General features: G+C 38.9%; 1 protein-coding gene across 3 annotated transcripts in view; it reads right to left on the bottom strand.

Moving 5' to 3' along the window:
- HECW1 (HECT, C2 and WW domain containing E3 ubiquitin protein ligase 1) overlaps positions 1-21,590 on the bottom strand; it is a gene marked incomplete at both ends in the record, with an annotated part of 472,369 nt that overhangs the window by 151,870 nt on the left and 298,909 nt on the right. For all 3 annotated transcript variants that reach the window (XM_082846645.1, XM_082846644.1, XM_082846646.1), the window contains one exon: positions 16,357-16,526. In XM_082846645.1, the coding sequence (XP_082702771.1) occupies positions 16,357-16,526 (170 nt within the window). The remainder of the gene's footprint in view (positions 1-16,356; positions 16,527-21,590) is intronic.

The following is a 21,590-nucleotide window of genomic DNA, read 5'->3' on the forward strand; positions in this document are numbered from 1 at the left end:
CTCTTTTTCTTAGTTAGCCTAGCTAGAGGCTTATTGATTTTATTGATCTTTTAGAAGACCCAGTTTTTGGTCTCATTAATTTTCTCAATTGATTTCTTATTTTCAATTTCATTGCTTTCTGTCATAATTCTTCTTATTTCTTTTCCTCAGCTCCTTTGGGCTTAATTTACTCTTCTTTTTCTACTTTACTAAGGTGGAGTCTTAGATTATTGAGTTTAAATCTTTTTATTTTCTAATAGATCCATTCAATGCCATACATTTCCCTTTAAGCACTGCTTTCACTGTATCTCACAAACTTTGATAAGTTGTGGTTTCATTTTCATTTAGTTCAGAATAGTAAAAATTTTCTCTTGAGAGTTCTTCTTTGACCCATGTCTTATTTAGAAGTGTGTGGTTTAATCTCCATGTATTTTGGGATTTTCTAGTTATCTTTCTGTTACTGATTTATAGTTTAATTCATTGTGGTCTGAGATCAGACACTGTGTGATTTCTATCATTTTCAATTTGTTAAGGTGTGTTTTAAGGCCCAGAATTTGGTCTGTCTTGGTAAATGTTCCATGTAAACTTAAGAAATATGTGTATTCTGCTGTTGCTGGATGAAATAGTCTATAAATGTCAACTATATCCAGTTGACTGAAGGTGATACTGAGTTCAACTCTGTCCTTACTGATTTACTTCCTGCTGAATCTGTCCATTTCTGAGAGAGGTGTGTTGAAGTCTCTTACTGTGATAGTGGATTCATCTAGTTTTCCTTGCGGCCTACCAGTTTTTGCCTCATGTAGCTTGACATTCTGTTCTTGGGTTCATACACATCAAGAGTTATGTCTTCTAAGGATCAATACTGTGAAAATGACTATACTACCCAAAGCAGTCTACAGATTCAATGCAATCCCTATCAGATTACCAATGGCATTTTTTACAGAACTAGAACAAAAAAATCTTAAAATCTGTATGGAGACACAAAAGACCCCGGATAGCCAAAGCAGTCTTGAGGGAAAAAAATGGAGCTGGAGGAACCAGACTCCCTGACTTCAGACTATACTACAAAGCTACAGTAATCAAGACAATATGGTACTGGCACAAAAACAGAAATATAGATCAATATAACAGGATAGAAAGCCCAGAGATAAACCCATGCACATATGGTCACCTTATTTTTGATAAAGGAGGCAAGAATGTACAATGGAGAAAGATACCCTCTTCCATAAGTGGTGCTGGGAAAACTGGACAGCTACACGTAAAAGAATGAAATTAGAACACTCCCTAACACCATACACAAAAATAACCTCAAAATGGATGAAAGACCTAAATGTAAGGCCAGACACTAGAAATCTCTTAGAGGAAAACATAGGACAAATGCTCTTTGACATAAATCACAGCAAGATCTCTTTTGATCCACCTCTTAGAGTAATGGAAATAAAAACAAAAATAAACAAATGGGACCTAATGAAACTTAAAAGTTTTTGCAAAGCAAAGGAAACTACAAACAAGACGAAAAGTCAACACTCAGAATGGGAGAAAATATCTGCAAATGAATCAACGGACAAAGGATTAATCTCCAAAATATATAAACAGCTCATGCAGCTCAATATTAAAAAAACAAACAACCCAATCAATAAATGGGCAGAAGACCTAAATAGACATTTCTCCGAAGAAGACATACAGATGGCCAAGAAGCATATGAAAAGCTGCTCAACATCACTAATTGTTAGAGAAGTGCAAATCAAAACTACAATGAGGTATCATCTCACACCAGTTAGAATGGGCATCATCAGAAAATCTACAAACAACAAATGCTGGAGAGGGTGTGGAGAAAACCCTCCTGCAATGTTGGTGGGAATGTAAATGGATACAGCCACTATGGAGAACAGTATGGGGGTTCCTTAAAAAACTAAAAATAGAATTACCATATGACCCAGCAATCCCACTACTGGGCATATACCCTGAGAAAACCATAATTCAAAAAGACACATGCACCCCAATGTTCATTGCAGCACTATTTACAATAGCCAGGTCATGGAAGCTACCTAAATGCCCACTGACAGATGAATGGATAAAGAAGTTGTGGTACATATATACAATGGAATATTACTCAGCCATAAAAAGGAACGAAATTGGGTCATTTGTAAAGATGTGGATGGATCCAGAGACTCCCATACAGAGTGAAGTAAGTCAGAAAGAGAAAAACAAATATCGTATATTAACGCATATATGTGGAACCTAGAAAAATGGTACAGATGAACTGGTTTGCAGGGCAGAAATAGAGACACAGACGTAGAGGACAAACATATGGATACCAAAGGGGGAAAGTGGCAGGTGGTGGTGGTGGTGTGAGGAACTGGGAGATTGGAATTGACATATATACACTAATAATATGTATAAAATGGATAACTAATAAGAACCTGCTGTATAAAAAAATAAATAAAATAAAATGCAAAAATGCAAAAAAAAAAAAAAAAGAAACCAATCTAACCACATGTATCCTTAAAAGCAAATAACTTTCTCCCACTAAAGGCAGAAGAACTGTAGCAGAAGGTTGTCAGAGAAATTAAAAGCATGACGAGGACTCTCTGTCTGTTGCAGGAATGCAGGCAGTCTTTAGGAGGTGAGAGGACTCCAGCTGACAGCCAGCAATGAAATGAGGACTTCAGTCTTACAACCACAGGGAACCGACTCTGCCAAAGACCTGAGTGAGCTGGGAAGCAAATTCTCCTCCAGAGCCCACAGATAAGAGTCCAGCTCTGCCTGTATCTTGATTTCAGCCCTGTGAAACCTAGACCAGAGGAACCAGCCAAGGCAACCCAAAGCTTCTGATCTAGAGAAACCGTGAGATATTAAGTGTGTGCTGTTTTGAGCTGCAAGGTTTGGGGTAATTCGTTACAGCAGCAAAAGAAAACAAATACACACTTCCTATAGCTGGAGGCCTGAGGCACCTTCTTCAGGCCTCCACACCATCCTTTTGAAAGGCAGTCCAACCCTTTACTCCCTAGCCTTCCCCCTGCCTTATTACGCTCACATCACATAGCAAAGATCACTTTCTAACAATTTATATAGTTTCCTGATTGGCTGGGTTTATTGCCTGTTTCTTTGCACAAGGACAAGTGCCAGGAGCATAAGAAAATGCTTTTGAAAATTCAATTTAAAATTGAATGAATGAATGAACGAATATTGCTGTATTTCCAATAGGTTTGGATTGTGGCAGTATGCAATTAAATCCATGGGACTTGGGTCAAGAAGTCCAAGAATATAAAGCTATAAAAAAATAAGTATCAGTGCCACTGACCTGCTCCATGGATTTGGATGGTCACTGGTCACCTGAGTAGCAGTGTGTCCTATGTACATGCTCACAGATTAATTAGTAATTTGCTTCAAAGGACACCTAGCTACAAATCGTTTCGCTCATTGATTGTCCAGGACATGGCTAGACCCTTCCTCCCTCTTAGATATCCTGGAGCCACCCATTTAGTGCAAGAAAGCTGGTAAACCTTGACTTCAGCATTTTTTTAGCTTACAAATCACATTGACACCTGTGATCTGGTTATTCGGGTGAGGTCATTCAACTGAGGTCCAGGCAATACAGTCTCCAACTGAGAGATAAACTGAAGCTCAGAAAGATAGTCATTTGCTCAGTCATGCAAGTAACTGCAAGCAGAGCCTGCACTCAAACCCATGGTTTTTCATTTCAAAGTCCATATTCCTCTCATTGTGGTATGCTGTCTTTTGGCTTGACTGGTTTAAAAAATTATGAATGGGAAAGAAGACATGTAGAAACAGAGAAACTGGTTTAAGAGATCTAAGTGTGGGAGAGTAAGAAGATTTTGAGAAGGGAAAAAAATATAGGGCATAATACATTTAGAAAGAGTACCAAAAAGCTTTATTTTTGAACATGGCTAAAAACAGACCATGTACATTAAATATGTATATAATCATTGGGGATTCACCCACATATCTTATTAACCTGGATGTGACCCAGGGAAAATTCTAATGAAAATCATGACTCCAGATGCTCTTTTCTCAATGCACTGAGTACAAAATACGGAGAGAATCATAAGCAGTGCTGAAGTCAGAACATCTTAAATTATCATCTTTCCTCAAGCCCACTGGCTTTCACCTGACTAGGAAAGAACATCAGGTATAGGTGACAATGCTTTCCTCATGCCCCATGCTGACTGCTACCCAGCTTTTCTTCTAAAATGGAGGCTGCCACGATTGTGCCTATAACATGTATGGTTTTTAAAAATGGGGAGATAACTACAAAAGTAATACTTGGTTATTTTAGAAAATTTGAAAAATGGAGAAAAATATGAAGTGTAGGAAGAATATTGCCCCAAATGTTACCTTCCCCAGTCACTGCCTATTAACATTTTAGTATACCTCTGTCCAACTGATTTTTGTGGGTTCTTGCATATTATAAAGAAAACGTTATAAATAAAATGGAAGTACTTTAAATTCTCCTTCTCCAGATCCATTTTCTTATCTCCCCAGAGCCAGCTGCTTTCAAAAATGTCATATATCCTTCAAGTTAATATTTTATTTTTTTGTTATATACATATTTGTATTATTTTGTGTTTTTAATTTTTTTGCATAAATGCTACCATACTGTAGTAAAGTTCTCTTCAACTCAGTTTTCTTCATTCAACCTGTTTTTAAAATCTATCCTTATTGTCAAAAGTGAATGCATTGCTCATGGATTTTTAACTGCTAGATAATATTTCATTATATGACTAGACCACAATTTATTTACTCCCTCTGAATAACATTTACTTTTCCATTTTTTCTCTTATATTAAAAAAACACTACTATGTATGTAACTATGTTATGGTGGCAAATGTTAACTAGACTTATTGTGGTGATCATTTCGCCATGTATACAAATATCGAATCATTATGTTGTACATCTGAAAGTAATATATGTCAATTATATCTCAATTAAAATAAAAAATAAAATCTTTTCACATTAAAAATAAATAAATAGGGCTTCCCTGGTGGTGCAGTGATTGAGAGTCCGCCTGCGGATGCAGGGAACACGGGTTCGTGCTCTGGTCCGGGAAGATCCCACGTGCCGCGGAGCAGCTAGGCTCGTGAGCCATGGCCGCTGAGCCTGCGTGTCCGGAGCCTGTGCTCCGCAGCAGGAGATGCCACAACAGTGAGAGGCCTGCATACCACACGCAAAAATATAATAAATAAATAAAAAGAGTTATGTCTCCTAGGAGAATTTACCCCTTTTACCATTATGTAATGTCCTTCTTTATCTCTGATAACTTTCCTTACTTTAAAGTGTGCTTTGTCTAAAATTAATGTAGTTAGTCATCCTTTCTATTGATTAGTGTTAGTATGGTACATTTATTTCCATCCATTTTCTTTTAATCTATATGTGTCTTTATATTTAAAGTGGGTTTCTTTGGACAACACACAGCTGGATTGTGTTGTTTATCCACTCTGACAATCTCTGTCTTTTAATTAGTACATTTAGACCATTGGCATTAAAGTGAGTACTGATATAGTTGGATTAATATCTACCATATTCATTAATGTTTTCTATTTCACTTGTTTCACTTGTTCTTTAGTCCTACATTTGTCTTCCATTCTTTTTCTGCCTTTTGTGGTTTTAATTCAGTATTTTGTATGACTTATTTTCTCTCATTTCTTAGCATTAAGTTGTTCTTTCTTTTCCCTGCATTTTTTAGTGGTTTCCCTAGAGTTTGCAATACACATTTAAAGCTAATTTAAGTCCCCTCTCAAGTAACACTATACCACTTCATGGGTAGTGTGAATACCTTATTATAACAAAATAATCCTAATTCCTTCCTTCAGTTTCTTGTATCATTGCTGTCATTTATTTCATCTATACATATCATATATATATAATACATATATACATGACATACATAATTGAATATATTGCTATTATTATTTTGAAAAAATTGTTATCTGTTGGATCAACTAAAAATAAGAAAAATAAAAGTTTTTATTTTATCTTCACTTACTCCTTTGATACCCTTTATATAGATCTGAGTTTCTGACTTATTATTTTTCTTCTCTCTAAAGAACATCTTTCAACATTTCTTGCAAGGCAGGTCTACTGACAACAAAATTCCCTCAGTTTTTGTTTTTATGAAAATGTCTTTTTTCTCCTTAGCATTTGAAGAATATTTTGCAGGGTACAGAATTTTAGGTTGGTTTTTTTTTTTTTTTCCCCACTCAACCACTTCTCACATCATTTCATTCCACTTTCTTCCTGTTCGCTTTGTTTGTGAGAAGTCAGATATGATTCTTATCTTTGTTCCTCTGTAGGTAAAGGTGGTTTTTCCTCTGGCTTCTTTCAGGATTTTTTATCTTTGACTTTCTGTAATTTGAAAATGATATGCCTAATGTGTCAGCTTCTGGCATTTATCCAGCTTTGTATTCCCTGAGCTTCCTGGGTCTGTGGTTTGGTATCTGACATTAATTTGGGGAAATTCTGATCATAACTGTTTCTTATATTTCTTCTGTTCTTTTCTCTCTTTCTTCTCCTTCTGCTATTCCCATTATGTATGTGTTATTCCTATTGTAGTTGCCCCACATTTCTTGGGTGTTCTGTTCTCTTCAGTCTTTGTTTTTGTTTTTGAGGATTCTACTGATATATTTTCTAGCTCAGAGTTTTTTTCTCACTTGTGTCCAGCCCACTAATTAGCCTGTCAAAGGCATTTTTCACTTTGGTTACAGGTTTTTTGACCTCTATCCTCTCTATTGGTTCTTTCTTAGGATTTCCATCCCTCTGCTCACACTGCTCATTTGTTTGTGCATGTTGTCCAATAGAGCCCTTCCCATATTAATCATGGTTGTTCTAAATTCTTGGTCTGATAATTATGACATCCCTGTCATGGCTGGTTCTGATGCTTGGTGTGTATCTTCAATTTTTTTTTTTTTTTTTTGCCTTTTGGTGTGGCTTATAATTTTTTCTTGATAGCCAGACATGATGTACTGTATAGAAGAAACTGCTGTAAATAGGCCTTTAGTAAAGTGGTGGTATGGTGTAGGGAAGGAGGAAGTGTTCCAAGTCCTATGATTAGGTCTCAGTCTTCTAGTGAACCTAAGCATCTAGTCTGTGAACTTCACAAGTGTTTTTCAGATATTTCCCCTCTTAGGTGGGATGGGATGGCTAGAGCAGACTGGAGCTGGGTATTTCCCTTCCCCCAGGTCAGTTAGGCTGTGATAATACCCGAGCAAGTGAGGCTCTGGTTAAATAATTTCCTTAGTGCAGGCCTTGTTAAGAAGAACACAGTGCTGTGCTTTATTTAAAAAATGGTTCCTTGTCCCCTCCCCGTGCTAGAAGCATGAGGGGATTTTTCTCTGATGTTTACTATGAGAACCTAGTCAGGGTCCTGGAGGTAAATATCACAATATTGTAAATCTCCACCCTACAACTGGATTCCCCTGGAAGTTTTAACTGTCAAAATTGTGCACACTGTGCCTCTAGCAATTCATCAATTACAGTTTGGGTTTCCCTACCCCGACACAGATTCCTGTGGTAGTTTCTGCCGAGAGTCTCTGCTCTGGTAAAGCCATGACTCCCTGTATTTGCCTTTCTGTCTCTTCAGTCTTGGGGACCAGTTTACTCTGCGTCCTCCTCTCTCTCATAAATCCAAGCAGAGATGTTGATTTTTTCAGTCTGTTCAGCTTTTCATCATTGTTAGGATGGACTGGCAACTTGTAAGTGCCTTACATGTGGAACCAGAAACTGAAAGTTGCTGAAATAATTTTTTTAAATGAAGAACAAAGTTGAACGACTTTTACTACTGGTTTCAAGATTTACCAGAAAGCTACATTAATCAAGACAGAGTCATAATGATGAAAGACAGATCGCTCAATGAAATAGAATAGAGAGCCCAGAAACAGACCCGCACATATTTGTTCAATGGAAATTTGATAAAGGTACCAACACAGTCCAAGGAGGAAGGAAAGTCTTTTCAACGGAGGGTGCTGGAACCACTCAACATCCATATGGAAAGAAATGAACATTAATCCTTATATCATACCATACACAAAAATTAACTGGTAATGAATCCTAGAGGCATATAAAAAAAAGCTAAAATATAAAACCCCTAGAGGAAAGTTAGTAGTTATCTTTGCTAACTTTGGTAGATTTATTAGATAGAATGAAGAAAGCATGAATCATAAGAGGAAATTACTTAATAAACTGGGTTTTATAAAAATAAAAAACATTTCCTCTTTGAAATACACCATTAAGAAAAAGGCAAGCCACAGAATGGGAGAAAATACGTGTAAAATATATGTGTGACTAAGAACTTGAATCAGAATACATAAAGAACTCTCAAATCTCAGTAAGTTAGACATCTCCAAATACTTCTTAAGAGAAGATGTACAAATGGCTAATAAGCACATGAAAAGACGACCAATACCATTAGTCGTCACAGGAATGCAAAGTGAAACCACAGTTAAGTTACCACTTCACATCTATTAGAAGAGCTAAAATTAGAAGAGAATACCAAGTGTTTACGAGGATGCAGAGCAACCAGAACTCTCACACACTGCCGGTGGGAATGTGTACTGGTGCGATCACACTGAAAAACTTTTTGGCAAGTTTTCACCTACCAAAATGATCCAGCCATTCCACTCCTAGGTATTTCCTGAGAGAAAGACTGTACCTGCATGTTCACAGCAGCTTTGTTCACAATAGTCAATATCTGTAAACAGTCTGAATGTCCATTAACGGGTGAGTGGATAAACAATATGTGGCAGACCCACATAACTGAATGGCACTCAGCAGTAAAAGGAACAAACTACTGATGTGTGCAACAGCACAGATGAATACAAAAACATTATCCTAAGCAAAAGAAGCCAGAAAGAAAAGAATGTATACTCTAGGATTCCATTCATATAAAATGCAAACTAATCTATTATGATAAAAGAAATAGTTCAGAATTTGACAGTGGCCAGGAATGAAATCAGGTCGGAACTGTGAAATGGTACCAGTAATCTTTTGGGAGCGATGGAAATGTTCTGTGTCTTTAATGTGGTGTGGTTTCACGGGCATCTAAAATTGTCAAAGCTCATCAAATTGTTTTGAACGAATGCATTTTTTTTCACTTGTATGTAATTAATTGTATTTATTATGTAAATTATCTCCTAATAAAGATAATAAAGATAAAAATACTCATGAAAGGCATATTAGAGACCAAAAAAAAACTACAATTGAAAAACCAAAAAAACAATGCCAAAGCCTGCGTCTGTGCACTTTTTTCCTATTTGCAGTTATATACCTAAGAAAAAAAATTCTGATACTCACAATTACCAATAACAGGAAGATTGCTGTTGGTTTTTTTTTTAAGAGAATGAAATGTTTACCATTATGGTATCAATAGTTTTTAAGCACATTCTCCATATGTGATTTTCCTAACTGGGTATCGTATGGAACAGTTGCTGTGGGGAGCATACAGCTTGGTGACTTTGAACAAAAAATCAATAGCAGTGATCTGGAAGTGCAGATCTGGTTGAAGTCCTAAGCAGTTAACATACCAGATACTGGAGGGAAGTTCATGAACTAGAAATTAGGTGAACTTCTGGTAACGTTGGCACACTTTTGTGAACAAGTTTTGTGTCTAATTGCTTCCCGGGTGTTTTGCCATTGGCAGATTTGTGGGAAGTCTGCCTGTTATAAACCATAGCATAGACAACTAGTTACTCCCTTTTTTGTTCAGCTGGAGTTCAGAAAATGATGAGTTCACTGGTGCCAGAAAGAAACTGCTGCACTGATTGATGTTTTCTTAGTATTTGTATTCTTGGAATAAACACAATTTGGTAAAGTATTAGCCTTTTTATATTCCTGGATTCAATTAGCCAATGTTTTATTTAGGATAACTACACAGATTTTCATGAGAGAGCTTGGACTGTAATTTGCATTTTTTGTATTGACCTTGTCAGATTTCGGTATCAAAGTTTTGTTGGTCTTATAAAACAAGCTGACCTCTTAAAACAATTTTCTTTTCTTTGGAAGAATTTCTACAAGATCATTGTTATTTCATTAAATGTTTAGGAGAATTCAATAGTGACAATCCTTGTCCTAGGAATTTCCTTGTAGAAACGTTTTAAATTACATACCAAATTCCCTTAAGAGATAAAAGACTACTCAGCATTTCTGTTTATTCTTGTATCAGTTTAGTAAGATATGTTGCTCTAGGAATTTTCCATTCAAATTTACTAGCGTAAATGTTATAATATTCTCTTATCTTTTTAATAAATATAAGAACACATTTTGATTTTTGTTAATTTTCTCTGTTATGCATTTGTTTTCTAATTCAGTGATTTTTGCACTTATCTTCATTATACAAGTATACTTCCCTCTGCTCTTTTTGTTTGATTTGCTCTTAATTTTATAGCTTATTCACATGGAAACTCAGAACACTGATATTCAGCTCTTCTTCTTTTCTAATTTAGCTGCATCCCACAAGTTTAGATATGTCATATACTCATTGTTATTTAGCTCAAAATATTTTCTAATTTTTGTTGTGATTTCTTCTTTGAGTCAGATTTTTAAGGAGCTTTTCCTGCTTAATTTTCAATTTAGGCCATTTTATAGTTACCGTTTTATTGTTTATGTCTAGCTTTTTAAGTTTAAAAACACATAAAAAGTATTTAAAATCTATGTCTAATAACTCCAATAATAAACCTCCATGTGTCTGTTTTTATTGTTAGTGGGGTCCGATTATTTTATTTAATCAGGAACCGAGCTGTCTGAGCTGTCTTAAAGTTTTCTACCATAGCTTGGCCCTGATCCTGTACTTAGCTAGCCGGGGGTCCATGTGAGAATCCTCCTCTTCTAAAAAGTAGTAGCAGAAAGATGGCTCACTTGCAATTCCTTTCTCTCCAGGAGCCTGACTACAAGAGTTCTGGTTGAGTAAACCATTCTCAGATGTCATCACCATTTTTTACGTTTTGTATTTTATCTGGCTTTTCTAGGTGTTTTTGCGTTAGTGTGCCAACATGCCGCTCCACGAGAGCCAGAAGCGAAATCGACTGCTTTCACCTTAGCCTCTTTATAATCCAATCCACACCTAGCAGCAGGACCATTTTTATAAAATTTTAATCAGTGTGATGCTTCCCTGCTCCAATGGCTTCTTACCACATTTACAATAAAACCCCAACCACTTTCCAGAATTTACAAGATGCTGGTCCCTGCCTCTCTCTCCAACTTCGTCTTAGACTCCACCCCATCCCTTCCGCACTTGCCATCCTCCAGCCACCGTGACCTTCTTGCTTAGACATCCAAACCCGTTATATGCAGGACTTCACACTGGCTGTTTCCTCTGTCTGAAATGCACATCCAGCCTGGTCTGTATGTCTGGCTTCTCAGTTCACATGACAGCAACTCAGAAAGGCCTTCTTGGACCACCGCTATCTAAGGCAGCTCTTTTCCATCAAACACATCATATTATGATGTGGTGGTTCCTTCATGTTACTTGTCTTCCATTGAAATTATCTTGTTATTTATTTTGTTTTGCTTTTCTCACATTAATGTAAATTCCACAAGGCCAGGCCTTATCTACCTAATCTTCTAATCTTATGACCAGACTGGAGTAGCCGATAGCGCATGTATGGGGATTAATCCACCCAGCTTTGAGGGCGGAGACAGGGAGAACGGGGTAGAGATCACTATACACCAGGGCCCCAGGCCTGATTTTAATATAATCAATCTTCTTGATGTTTCTGAGACTCTGCTTTTAGGAGTTCCCCTGTTTTACTTAGAGGTACAAATATACAGTCTACATAAGCACTCTGAACAGATAACCCGAGACACTTTAGTTGCTGCTGTTTCTGTTTAACTTCTCTGTGAAGCTATAATCTTATAAACGCTCATTATATCCATACTGGAGAGTAAACAGACCTAAAAGTCAAGGACAGTGTTCCCGGAGTGAAAACAGTTTCTAATTACAGGAATAAAAAAGAGGAGATAAATCAATCACCATGGAAGTCTTCTTTTTAAGTTCTTTAGTTTGCATTATGTTTAACATGTATTTCTCTCAATTTTCCCTCCTCATTTAAAACTTCTGACAGTAACTTTATTTTTTCTCAGATTTATCATGTTTTAATTAGCAAAAATATGTTTCCAGTTTGAACTTGAATAAATTTGAAAAAAACCACGTAAGACTTTAATGCAACATTAATCAAAGAAATAAACTGAGCATTTAAACTACACATTAAAGGGTGTTCTTGCTCTTAAGTGCAGGCAACTTCGATTATTTCTCGCTGAACGTCCTTGGTATGTTAATCAACAAATACGGAAAGTAGGACAGCTTAGTTCTCCTTTACCTTCTTGCATACAGCTTTAAAGACTTGCATGAATCTTGCAGGAACAGGGAATCTTCATTTCACTCACTACGGTGCCATGTGAGACCCCAGAAGCCAACATTAGCTTCCATTTGTAAGCAATCAGGAAACCACGCCAGATAAGCATGATTGAAATAAGCCCAGCCCAGTTGCCATCTCTTATCTGAGAACACCACAAGCTCCACCCACATGACATTTCTGAACAGTCCCCTAAGTGTCTGTGGTTGCCTTGGTACCTTTGCACATGTTCCATCCACCTGGAATGCTCTCCCCGTCCCCCAAATATCCTGCCACTTGTCAAGACCCAAGTCCAAGAGCACACCCTCTGTGAGATCTTCCCTCAGTGCTTCGCAGCATTCTGTCCACACCTTGATTAGGACATTTATTTCATCGTATTTTCTCCTTCCACTAGCCTGCAGGGTCTTATCTATCCACCATTTTTGCCGCTTCGATTTCTAATACAGAGTACATGCACAATAAATATTTCTTAAATGAATTAATAATCAGCCATAAGAACTTCACCTTGCTTTCCCCCATTTAAAAAAAAATTCATTTATCCTTCAAACTTATCCTCCAGAAGGAGGGGCTCATATGATTAGCTGGAAAGACGAATTTAAGCTTTTGATAACTGCCTTTGGCCTTATCACTCAATGCTGTCAATTTTAACTGATTTTTTTTAACCTGAAATAAGAGGAGGTATAATGATCATTTTGAGTATCTGATATAAGCTATGGATATTTTCTCCAGAATTTATTCACAACCACCTGTGCACAAAACTGATCAGTATCAGGCGCTGAACTGGTTCAAATTCTGGTTCTGCCATTTACCAGCTGTGAGACCTTGGGAAATTCACTTGACTTCTCTGTGCCTTGGTTTCCTCATCTTTCAATGGGATAATAACAGTACATATTTCATAGGGTTGTTGTGAGGATGAAATGAGTGAATTATATAAAATGTTTCAAACACTGCTTGGCATAGTAATCCCTATAGAACCTAGTAGTATTAGGTCCAGGAACTGGAGGTATCAAGATAAATTGGATGTGATTCCTTTCCTTGAAGAGCTCAAAGTCTCGTGAGGAAGACAGCTGTGCAAATAGAAGACACTATGTAGAGGTCTGGACAAAGGAGCAAAGAGGAGGAAGCACTTTCCTTCTGAGGCCTGGGATGGGGTGCCAGGTAGGAGGTGGTATTTTAGCTGAGAATTGATGCGTGAGCAGGAATCTCTGGTTGGATTAGTTGAGGATGTACGGATTAGGCAGATATAAGCAAAGACACAATTTATGCAGCCATGTGAAGGCACAAGGGGCACTGGGGGACAGCAGCTGCTGACAGTGGTCTTAGTGTCATGTGGGAGGTAAAAGGTGCTGGAGAGCAAAGCCAAAGCACATTGCAGACGCTATAAACTGGTTTATTCAACACCTACGTTCAACCGTCTAGTCCCCGGCCCTCCCGACGAGAGAGTCAGGGAAGCGAAACACTAGATTCTCCCAACCAGGTGAGGTCCTGTGATAGGTAATAGGGCTTCTCTTACAGGATAGTAATTCAAAGCCTTTCAAGGAGAAAGTTTCTTCGTCTTTTTGCTTTCTTCCTACCTGGAACTTGGGTTTGAAGGCTTTAAGACAGGAAGAAGAGAGCCACCTGCTAAGGTGTAGTGGCAAGACCCAGAGAGCTTGGGTCCCTGGTGGCCATACTCAGTAGCTGCACTGCCTGGACCACCTCCTTCTGGACTTCCGGTTTGTGAGAAATATCCCAGCTGACCAGGCTTCCTCTAGCTTAGAGCCTGAGGCATCCCTAACTGACACAAGTGGAAAGCAATGCTGGGTCACTGAGGCCTCGAATGTTCTGCCTCGGGGCTGAGACTCCCACATTTGAGCTCTGGGTACTGTAAGCTAATTTAGGGGTTTGAAAATACAGCTTTGCAATCACGCAAACCACGCTGTGGTTTAAATCACGGCTCAGCCAGTTCCTTGCCGTTTAACTTGAGAAATCAGTTATCCTCAGTCTGAGCCTTGTCAGGGAGACATGTGGTGAAACTTACCTTAGGATGCCGACCTCCACCACAGCACACTGGAAAGAACAAGGAGGTCAAGAGCAGAGGGAGAGTGAGGGTTGGCCTGTGTCCTTGCAAAATATAACTGAACTAAAGATTCGGAAATAACTTCAGAACTTAAAGTGGATTCTAGCTGACATTTTTAGCCAAAACATATTCTGATGGTACTGGATTTTATAAATGTTCTTTGAGACTTATAACACCTTTATGACTAAATGTCTTAGTACAAGCTGCTCTAAAGTTCTTTAGGAGAGGCTTTTTTTTTTTTTTTTCCATGTGCTATAAATTCCCGTGGCATCTTGTATTATCTCCAGGAATGGAGTGAGGAGTCCATAAATAATTGGCGAGAACAGCCAGGACTGAAGAAACAAATAATGTAAGATTCATGATTCCATGCTAGCGGTCCTGTGGGTGCTTTAGAGTCTGCTGATAACCAAAGTAGTAAGAAGTTCAAATACAACTCTATTTCCCTGATGGCCACTTAAAAGCTCTAATGTTGATCTTCTGTTAAAACCTGGGTCAGGCTAAATTAAACCTAGGAAGTAGGTGGTATCATTTAAGAGACAATGAAAAAGCTTTGGCCCCAAACATCTACACTTTCTTGTCAAGGATGCTTGAAAGTTCTGCATCAGAGATGATCTACTTTGAACAATAAAGGAAGGAACCCTGCCCGAAGCGAGTGCCCAGGGTAGTAGTAACACATTTCCATCAGCACCAGCCTGATGAGGATAATCTGATGCTCAGACTGAGGATAACTGATTTCTCAAAGTTATACAACTGGCCGAGCTGGGATTTGAACCAAGGTCTGTGTGACTGCACATCTGTACTTTTAACCCCGACATTATATACTGTGGCATTTCCATGCCCTAAACCCCGCTGTCTCCCAAGCCATGCAGTTTGCAGGTTATACCCTCAAGCTAAAGCAGGGAGCTAGGCAGTCAATGGGTGTGACAACTTCCTGCTGTTTCTCTAGGACAGGACCTCGTCACTGGGAGGCTGAACCTGATGAGGAACCTCCTAGCTCCCAGCTGGCGGTGGAGACCCATGTAAGAGAGGAGAAGGGCCTGTATCAGATAAAACAAATTATCTGAAACTCCAGCAAGTTGCCTAGCACTGTGTAAACCAGGAAGATGGCATGAACAATCAGCCTCCGTGTCTATTTCAATCAAACAATATGCAACCCCATATCTTAGTGTTATTTTAAGGCTTATGGATTTACCTGTCCTAGGAAACCTGACAGTTTCAGAATCTCTGCAACCGGTCCACGGGGACACAATTCAAATTTGGCACTCTTGCGTAAGGACCACATGCGTGGGAAGAATGAGAATGCTTGGATTAAAACACATCTCTTCCTTCTCCTGTCCTGCTTTCAGGTGCAAGTTCAGAATCAGAGCAAGAGGCTATTATAGTTGTCCCTCGGTATGTTGGGGGACTTGTTCCAGTACCGCTGAGGACACCAAAATCCATGGATCCTCGAGTCCCTTACATAAAATGGCGGAGAATTTGCATATAACCTACACACGTCCTCCTGTATGCTTCACGTTATCTCCAGATTACTTACAATATCTAATACAGTGTAAATGCTATGTAAATAGTTGAAAATACAACGTAATGTTAGGTAAATAGTGCCTGTGTGCAGCAAATTCAAGTTTTGCTTTCTGGAATTTTTTTTTCCCCCCAAATAGTTTCCATCCGAGGTTGGTTGAATCCCTACATGCAGAACCTGCAGATACAGAAGGCTGACTGTGGTTGGCTACTGAGTGCAGCTGCAAGGAGTAGTTTCATGGTCCCACGCTGTGAGACTAATCAAGATGTCTAGGAGTTGTAATCCAAAGAGAACATGGTGACTTTCCAGGACCAAGAGAACCATGAGCTTAGCAGCAGAGTTTGGGGCTCCAAGGAGGGAGGGAGCAGCATGTGGGCTTCAGGGTCAACTGTTTTGTTGTCCCTTAAGCTCCTTTTCAGGGCCAGGGCACTCACCTCGGCCTGCCAGATGGGGTTCACGGTGTTGCCGATAATCTTGGATCGCCTCTCCTGTCCGTGGTGTGGGAGGGCAGGGAAGATGCTGTGCTTCCCAGGCTGAATGGAAATCTTCAGGTAAGGGTCTGGGTTGAAAAACATCCCTTTCTTCAACCCCATGGCCTGGAAATCTATAAAACAGAGGATATTCTAATATCACGTGTGTTAGCAAGGTTAAAGATTATATTAGGCTTCACACAAGGAGAAGAGTCCATCTGAAACGTGTAAAACGTTTTTCAATCTTTAGACCATTTTCCACCTCATTACAAATATAGACTGATATGTCTCCAGAACCCATTACACGGAACATTTACTGATTTAAGTGAACATTTACTGTATTAAATTGTTTTGGTTAAGAAGTGTCTGTAATAAGTCAAGACTGGCATTGTGGTCACTATGCTTTTCAAGAGAGGACTGTTGGCCCCTAGTGGTCTGGGCTTCTGGCGTTCCTCAGGCAGGTTGGGGTGAGGGGCTGAGGGTCACCTCGGGAAACCTGGTGCACACTGAGGGAGGAAATCCAACTTGGAAAATTCAGTGGGTCCAGGTGAATTTTATTTTATTTTTGGCTGTGTTGGGTCTTTGTTGCGGTGTGCGGGCTTCTCATTGTGTTGGCTTCTCTTGTTGCAGAGCACGGGCTCTAGGCGCATGGGTTCAGTAGTTGTGGCTCACGGGTTCTAGAGTGCAGGCTCAGTAGTTGTGACGCACGGGCTTAGTTGTTCTGCGGCATGTGGGATCTTCCCAGACCAGTGCTTGAACCCGTGTCCCTTGCATTGGCAGGTGGATCCTTAACCACTGCACCACCAGGGAAGCAGGAACCACTTCTTCAAATAGAAGACAGAAAACCAAGGGCTCTAGCCTCACAATAAATATGATTTCCACTGAGTAAGGAGACAGTGCATCAGAAGAAATAAAGAGAAAGGTGAGGATTAAAAGAGCAAAGAGGGCTTCCCTGGTGGCGCGGTGGTCGAGAGTCCGCCTGCCGATGCAGGGGACGCGGGTTCGTGCCCCGGTCCGGGAAGATCCCACCTGCCGCGGAGCAGCTGGGCCCGTGAGCCATGGCCGCTGAGCCTGCGCGTCCGGAGCCTGTGCTCCGCAACGGGAGAGGCCACAACAGTGAGAGGCCCGCATACCGCAAAAAAAAAAAAAAAAAAAGATGGTTAAAAAAAAAAAAGAGCAAAGAGCACAGACATTGGAGGAAAGGAAAAAACATGGCCTCCATAGAGCTAATGCACATCAGTGAGGAGAGTTCTGAGGAGAGACCGTGTGGTCGGGAGGGAAGGCTTTGACAACTGAGCCGTTGCATGTAATTGAAAATGTCTGATCATGTACAATTTTTTTTTTTTTTTTTTGCGGTACGCGGGCCTCTCACTGTTGTGGCCACTCCCGTTGCGGAGCACAGGCTCCGGACGCGCAGGCTCAGCGGCCATGGCTCACGGGCCCAGCCGCTCCGCGGCATGTGGGATCCTCCTGGACCGGGGCACGAACCCGTGTCCCCTGCATCGGCAGGCGGACTCTCAACCACTGCGCCACCAGGGAAGCCCATAAATGGGTCTTTTTAAAAAATTCTCTTCCATCAAACAACTTGTCTAAATCTGCATAATGTTTTTATCATACGTCTGATACCTGATAAGCCTAGTTACCCTTTATGGTTTTTTCCAAAAGAAAAATGTTTTTTTCCAAAAGAAAACATCTTTCTTTACCAGTCACACATTTATTCCTCCGGATTAATCTTTTAATTTTTTAATCAGCTCCCCTCCAAAAAATTGAGATTTTGATTGGAAGTGCACTGAATCTATAGATTAATTTTGGGAGAAATGGTAACTTTACAATACTTCCTATTCAAGAACATAGGTTTCTTCATTTTTTCATGCCTCCTCTCATGCCCTTCAGTGAGCCTTTATAGTTTAAGTTCAATTTGTATACCTATAAAAATATATGTTTCACGGAGTAAAAACGTTTGAAAACTGCTGCAATAAGGAGCTAATTAGGAGTTAAAAGAACTGGGAGTCAGTATATCCAGATTTTAGTTCTGGAACACTCTCTATTGAACTTTGTAACTTTAGAAAAAAACTTCTTCAGGTCTCAATTTCTTCAACTATGAGATTGTTGGAATGGATGTCTATAAGAACACAGAGTTTTGTGATGTTCCAACAGTAAATGATACATTAATGGGAAAATACTTAATTTTCCCCCATTTTTTTCCTGCATTGTTTTTTGTTCTGATGATAAACATGATGCCTACTGTAACTTTTTTAAATATAGAAGGAAAAGAAACAGAATTTTTAAATTATTTCACATTGTACTGCATAGTGGCAACCATTGCTAGACTTTTTCTTTATTGCCTTTCAGTAATTTTCTTTGCATAGTTGCGACCATACTGTATATACAAACTTGTGCCCTGAATTGTTTCTTTTGCCTGGATTATACCATAAGGATGTCCCATGTCTTTTAGAACATTTTGTATACATAATTCTTAAACAGTATATAATTATTTGGCTCTGTGGTAATTTTGAATATTCAAATTGTCTCCAACACTTGTGAAAAAAATCTGTATTTGCGTTTATGATTTTTAAGGTTGTAGTGTTAATTCACTGAAAATTAAAGGGATAGTAGTTACACAGGAAAGTTATTACCACCAAGGAGCGGTAAAAACTGAATATATAAACGGATTTGAGAAGTAAAGCATTTGCATCAACAATTTTGCTTTGACATGCTACTCCGTTCTGGAAAATTTCCAGAGGAGACAATTCCATGATCTATCTTTCTGGCTATTTCTCATTTTAAATTCTAAAAAGAAAAGCAGTCCAATTATATGCAGTATCTCCAGTTCTTGAGTTTTCTTAAATTTATCTCTCTGTATGCTGGCGTGGATGTTCACATATTACTTTCAGATAAGATGCAAAGATGAAGTTCTTTGAGCCCTAGCAAACCTGAGAATGTGTTTTTCTTGCCTTCTTACATAAATGACAACCTGGTGGGCACAGAAATCTTCGGCTAAAACATGCTACCCTTAAAACTCTGTAGCCTTTGTTTCATGATTTTAGCATTCTGTATGATAAGAAGACAAGTCTGAGATTAACATGGTTTATTCTTTTGTAAGTATCATGCTTTTTCCACTCAGATGTCTACTGTGTCTGCATTTGAAAATTTCTTTAAAAAAATTGGCATTTGTCTAGATGTTGGTCTCTGTACATACATTTTTTTCTTAGCACCTTATAGTCTAATTTAAAGATGCAAAATCACATTCAACTCAAGAAAACTTTCTCCTATTATTTCCTTTCAATTTGTTCCGATCATTTCATCAAAACCATTAAATATCTATGTATTGGCTCTGTATATGTCATCCATCTTTTCACTTCCTTATCCTTTTTATGTCTGACCCTTCTTCTATGTTTTCTAGGCGAGAATCTCAAGTCAGTCTACCATATCATTGATTCTAATTCTGTAGTGGTGAGTATGCTCTTACTGCTTTCTAAAAGCTCTCAAAGCTCACTTTGAATTCTGTGATTGCATCTTTTAGAATTTATTTTAAATCTCTCCTTGACTATGATAGACAGAAAAATGGTCCCTCACAGATGACCATAACCTAATCCCTGGAACCTGTGAATATGTCACCTTACATGGTAAAAGGGACTTTGCAGATGTGGTGAAGGATCTTTATTGAGATGGAGAGATTAGCCTGGATTATCCAGTTAGGCCCAATGTAATTATAAGAGTCTTTATAAAATGGAGGAAGGAGGGGCAAAATGAGGAGAAAGTGATGTGACAACAGAGAAGAGATTGGAGTGATGCAGCCACGAACCAAAACGTGCAGGTAGACTCTAGAACCTGAAAGAGATGAGGAGTGCATTCTTCTCAGGAGGCCCCAGAAGAGTACCAGCCCTGCCTGTCGACACCCTGATTTTAGTCCCTTAAGATTCATTTTGGACTTCTGATCTCCAGAACTGAGTGAATACATGTCTTGTTTCAGGCCACTAACTTTGTGGTAGCTTGTTACAGCAGCAACAGGAAACAGATACACCTGACTTTCTTTTAGCTTCAAAGAACTTCAAAGAAATCGCTTACCATTTTTCTTCATCCTAGACCTCTTACTTAATAGGTCCTGCACTTTCCTGTATTTTATAGAGAGTACAAGCAGACGAGTCCCTTATTTCTCTTGAGCAGATATTTGCCAACAAAATAATACTTGTCTTTTTCCTCTTGAGTGTTATGTCCTTCAACTTTTTTTTTTTTTTTAAGGTAGAATCTATTCTCCACACATTCTTCAAGCCACAATGTCTATTCTTTATCCATGAGTAGGTTGTGTAGCCCTGGTATTGTCCACCTTTAGTTAGTTTGGTTGTCCAACGAGCTGCTATTGGAATCCTCGTCCCTACTTTTACACCTGGAGATGACCAGCATCTAGTCAACTTTTTGATACTTTGTGGGCTTTGCTTAGCTGTAGATTTGATGATCTTTTTATCTCATCTTTCTTTGAGGCATGGAATTGATTATGCTACTTTAAGCAGTATTTACTTTTATTTTTCCTTGACAGACGTAGTGAATTAAACATATACATATTCAACTACTAAGTATTACACTTCCACGACCATTCCAGGCTTGCTTCTTTAGTTGCTAAGTTTACATCTCCAGTCACAATTCATTGCTGGCAATCTTTTCCTTGCGATAAGTGTGAGAAAAATGATATATTGGGGGCTGTAGGGGATGAGTCCATCCTGATCACCTTATAAAGCAGCTTTTTGAACCAAGCTGGTGGTGGTGGTGGTGGGGGCGTGGTTTCCTTTCCTGTGGTGAGTCTGTGAGCCCATGTCTACATGGTAGAGCCAAAATGGGAACCAGTGAATGGATATTTCGTCTCCTTCCCCAGCCCCATGCGGTCCATCCTGTATGGCATCCCTCTTAGGCTTTAGGATTTTAGTGAGCTTTGGTTAGTGAAAATTCTTCATTTCTGGCAGACAGTAGAGTAGTTTTCCTCGTTTCTACTGTTTCTGAAGGTTTGTACAAATAATTGTTATCAAGCATTTCAATGGGAACATAAGAATAACAAATCAGGAGTTGTTAGTTTTCTGTCCTAGTAATACAAAAGTATTGAGTTTTTTCTTTTCTTTTTAAACCTAGACAGACACATGCTAATGTTGTCAGTGGGTTTCTTTTAAGACTTAATGTTTTCAGAGTGGCTGCAGATTCACAGCAAA

Source organism: Leucopleurus acutus (genome assembly GCF_964270905.1).
Source record: "Leucopleurus acutus genome assembly, chromosome: 9".
In the NCBI taxonomy this organism is placed as follows: domain Eukaryota; kingdom Metazoa; phylum Chordata; class Mammalia; order Artiodactyla; family Delphinidae; genus Leucopleurus; species Leucopleurus acutus.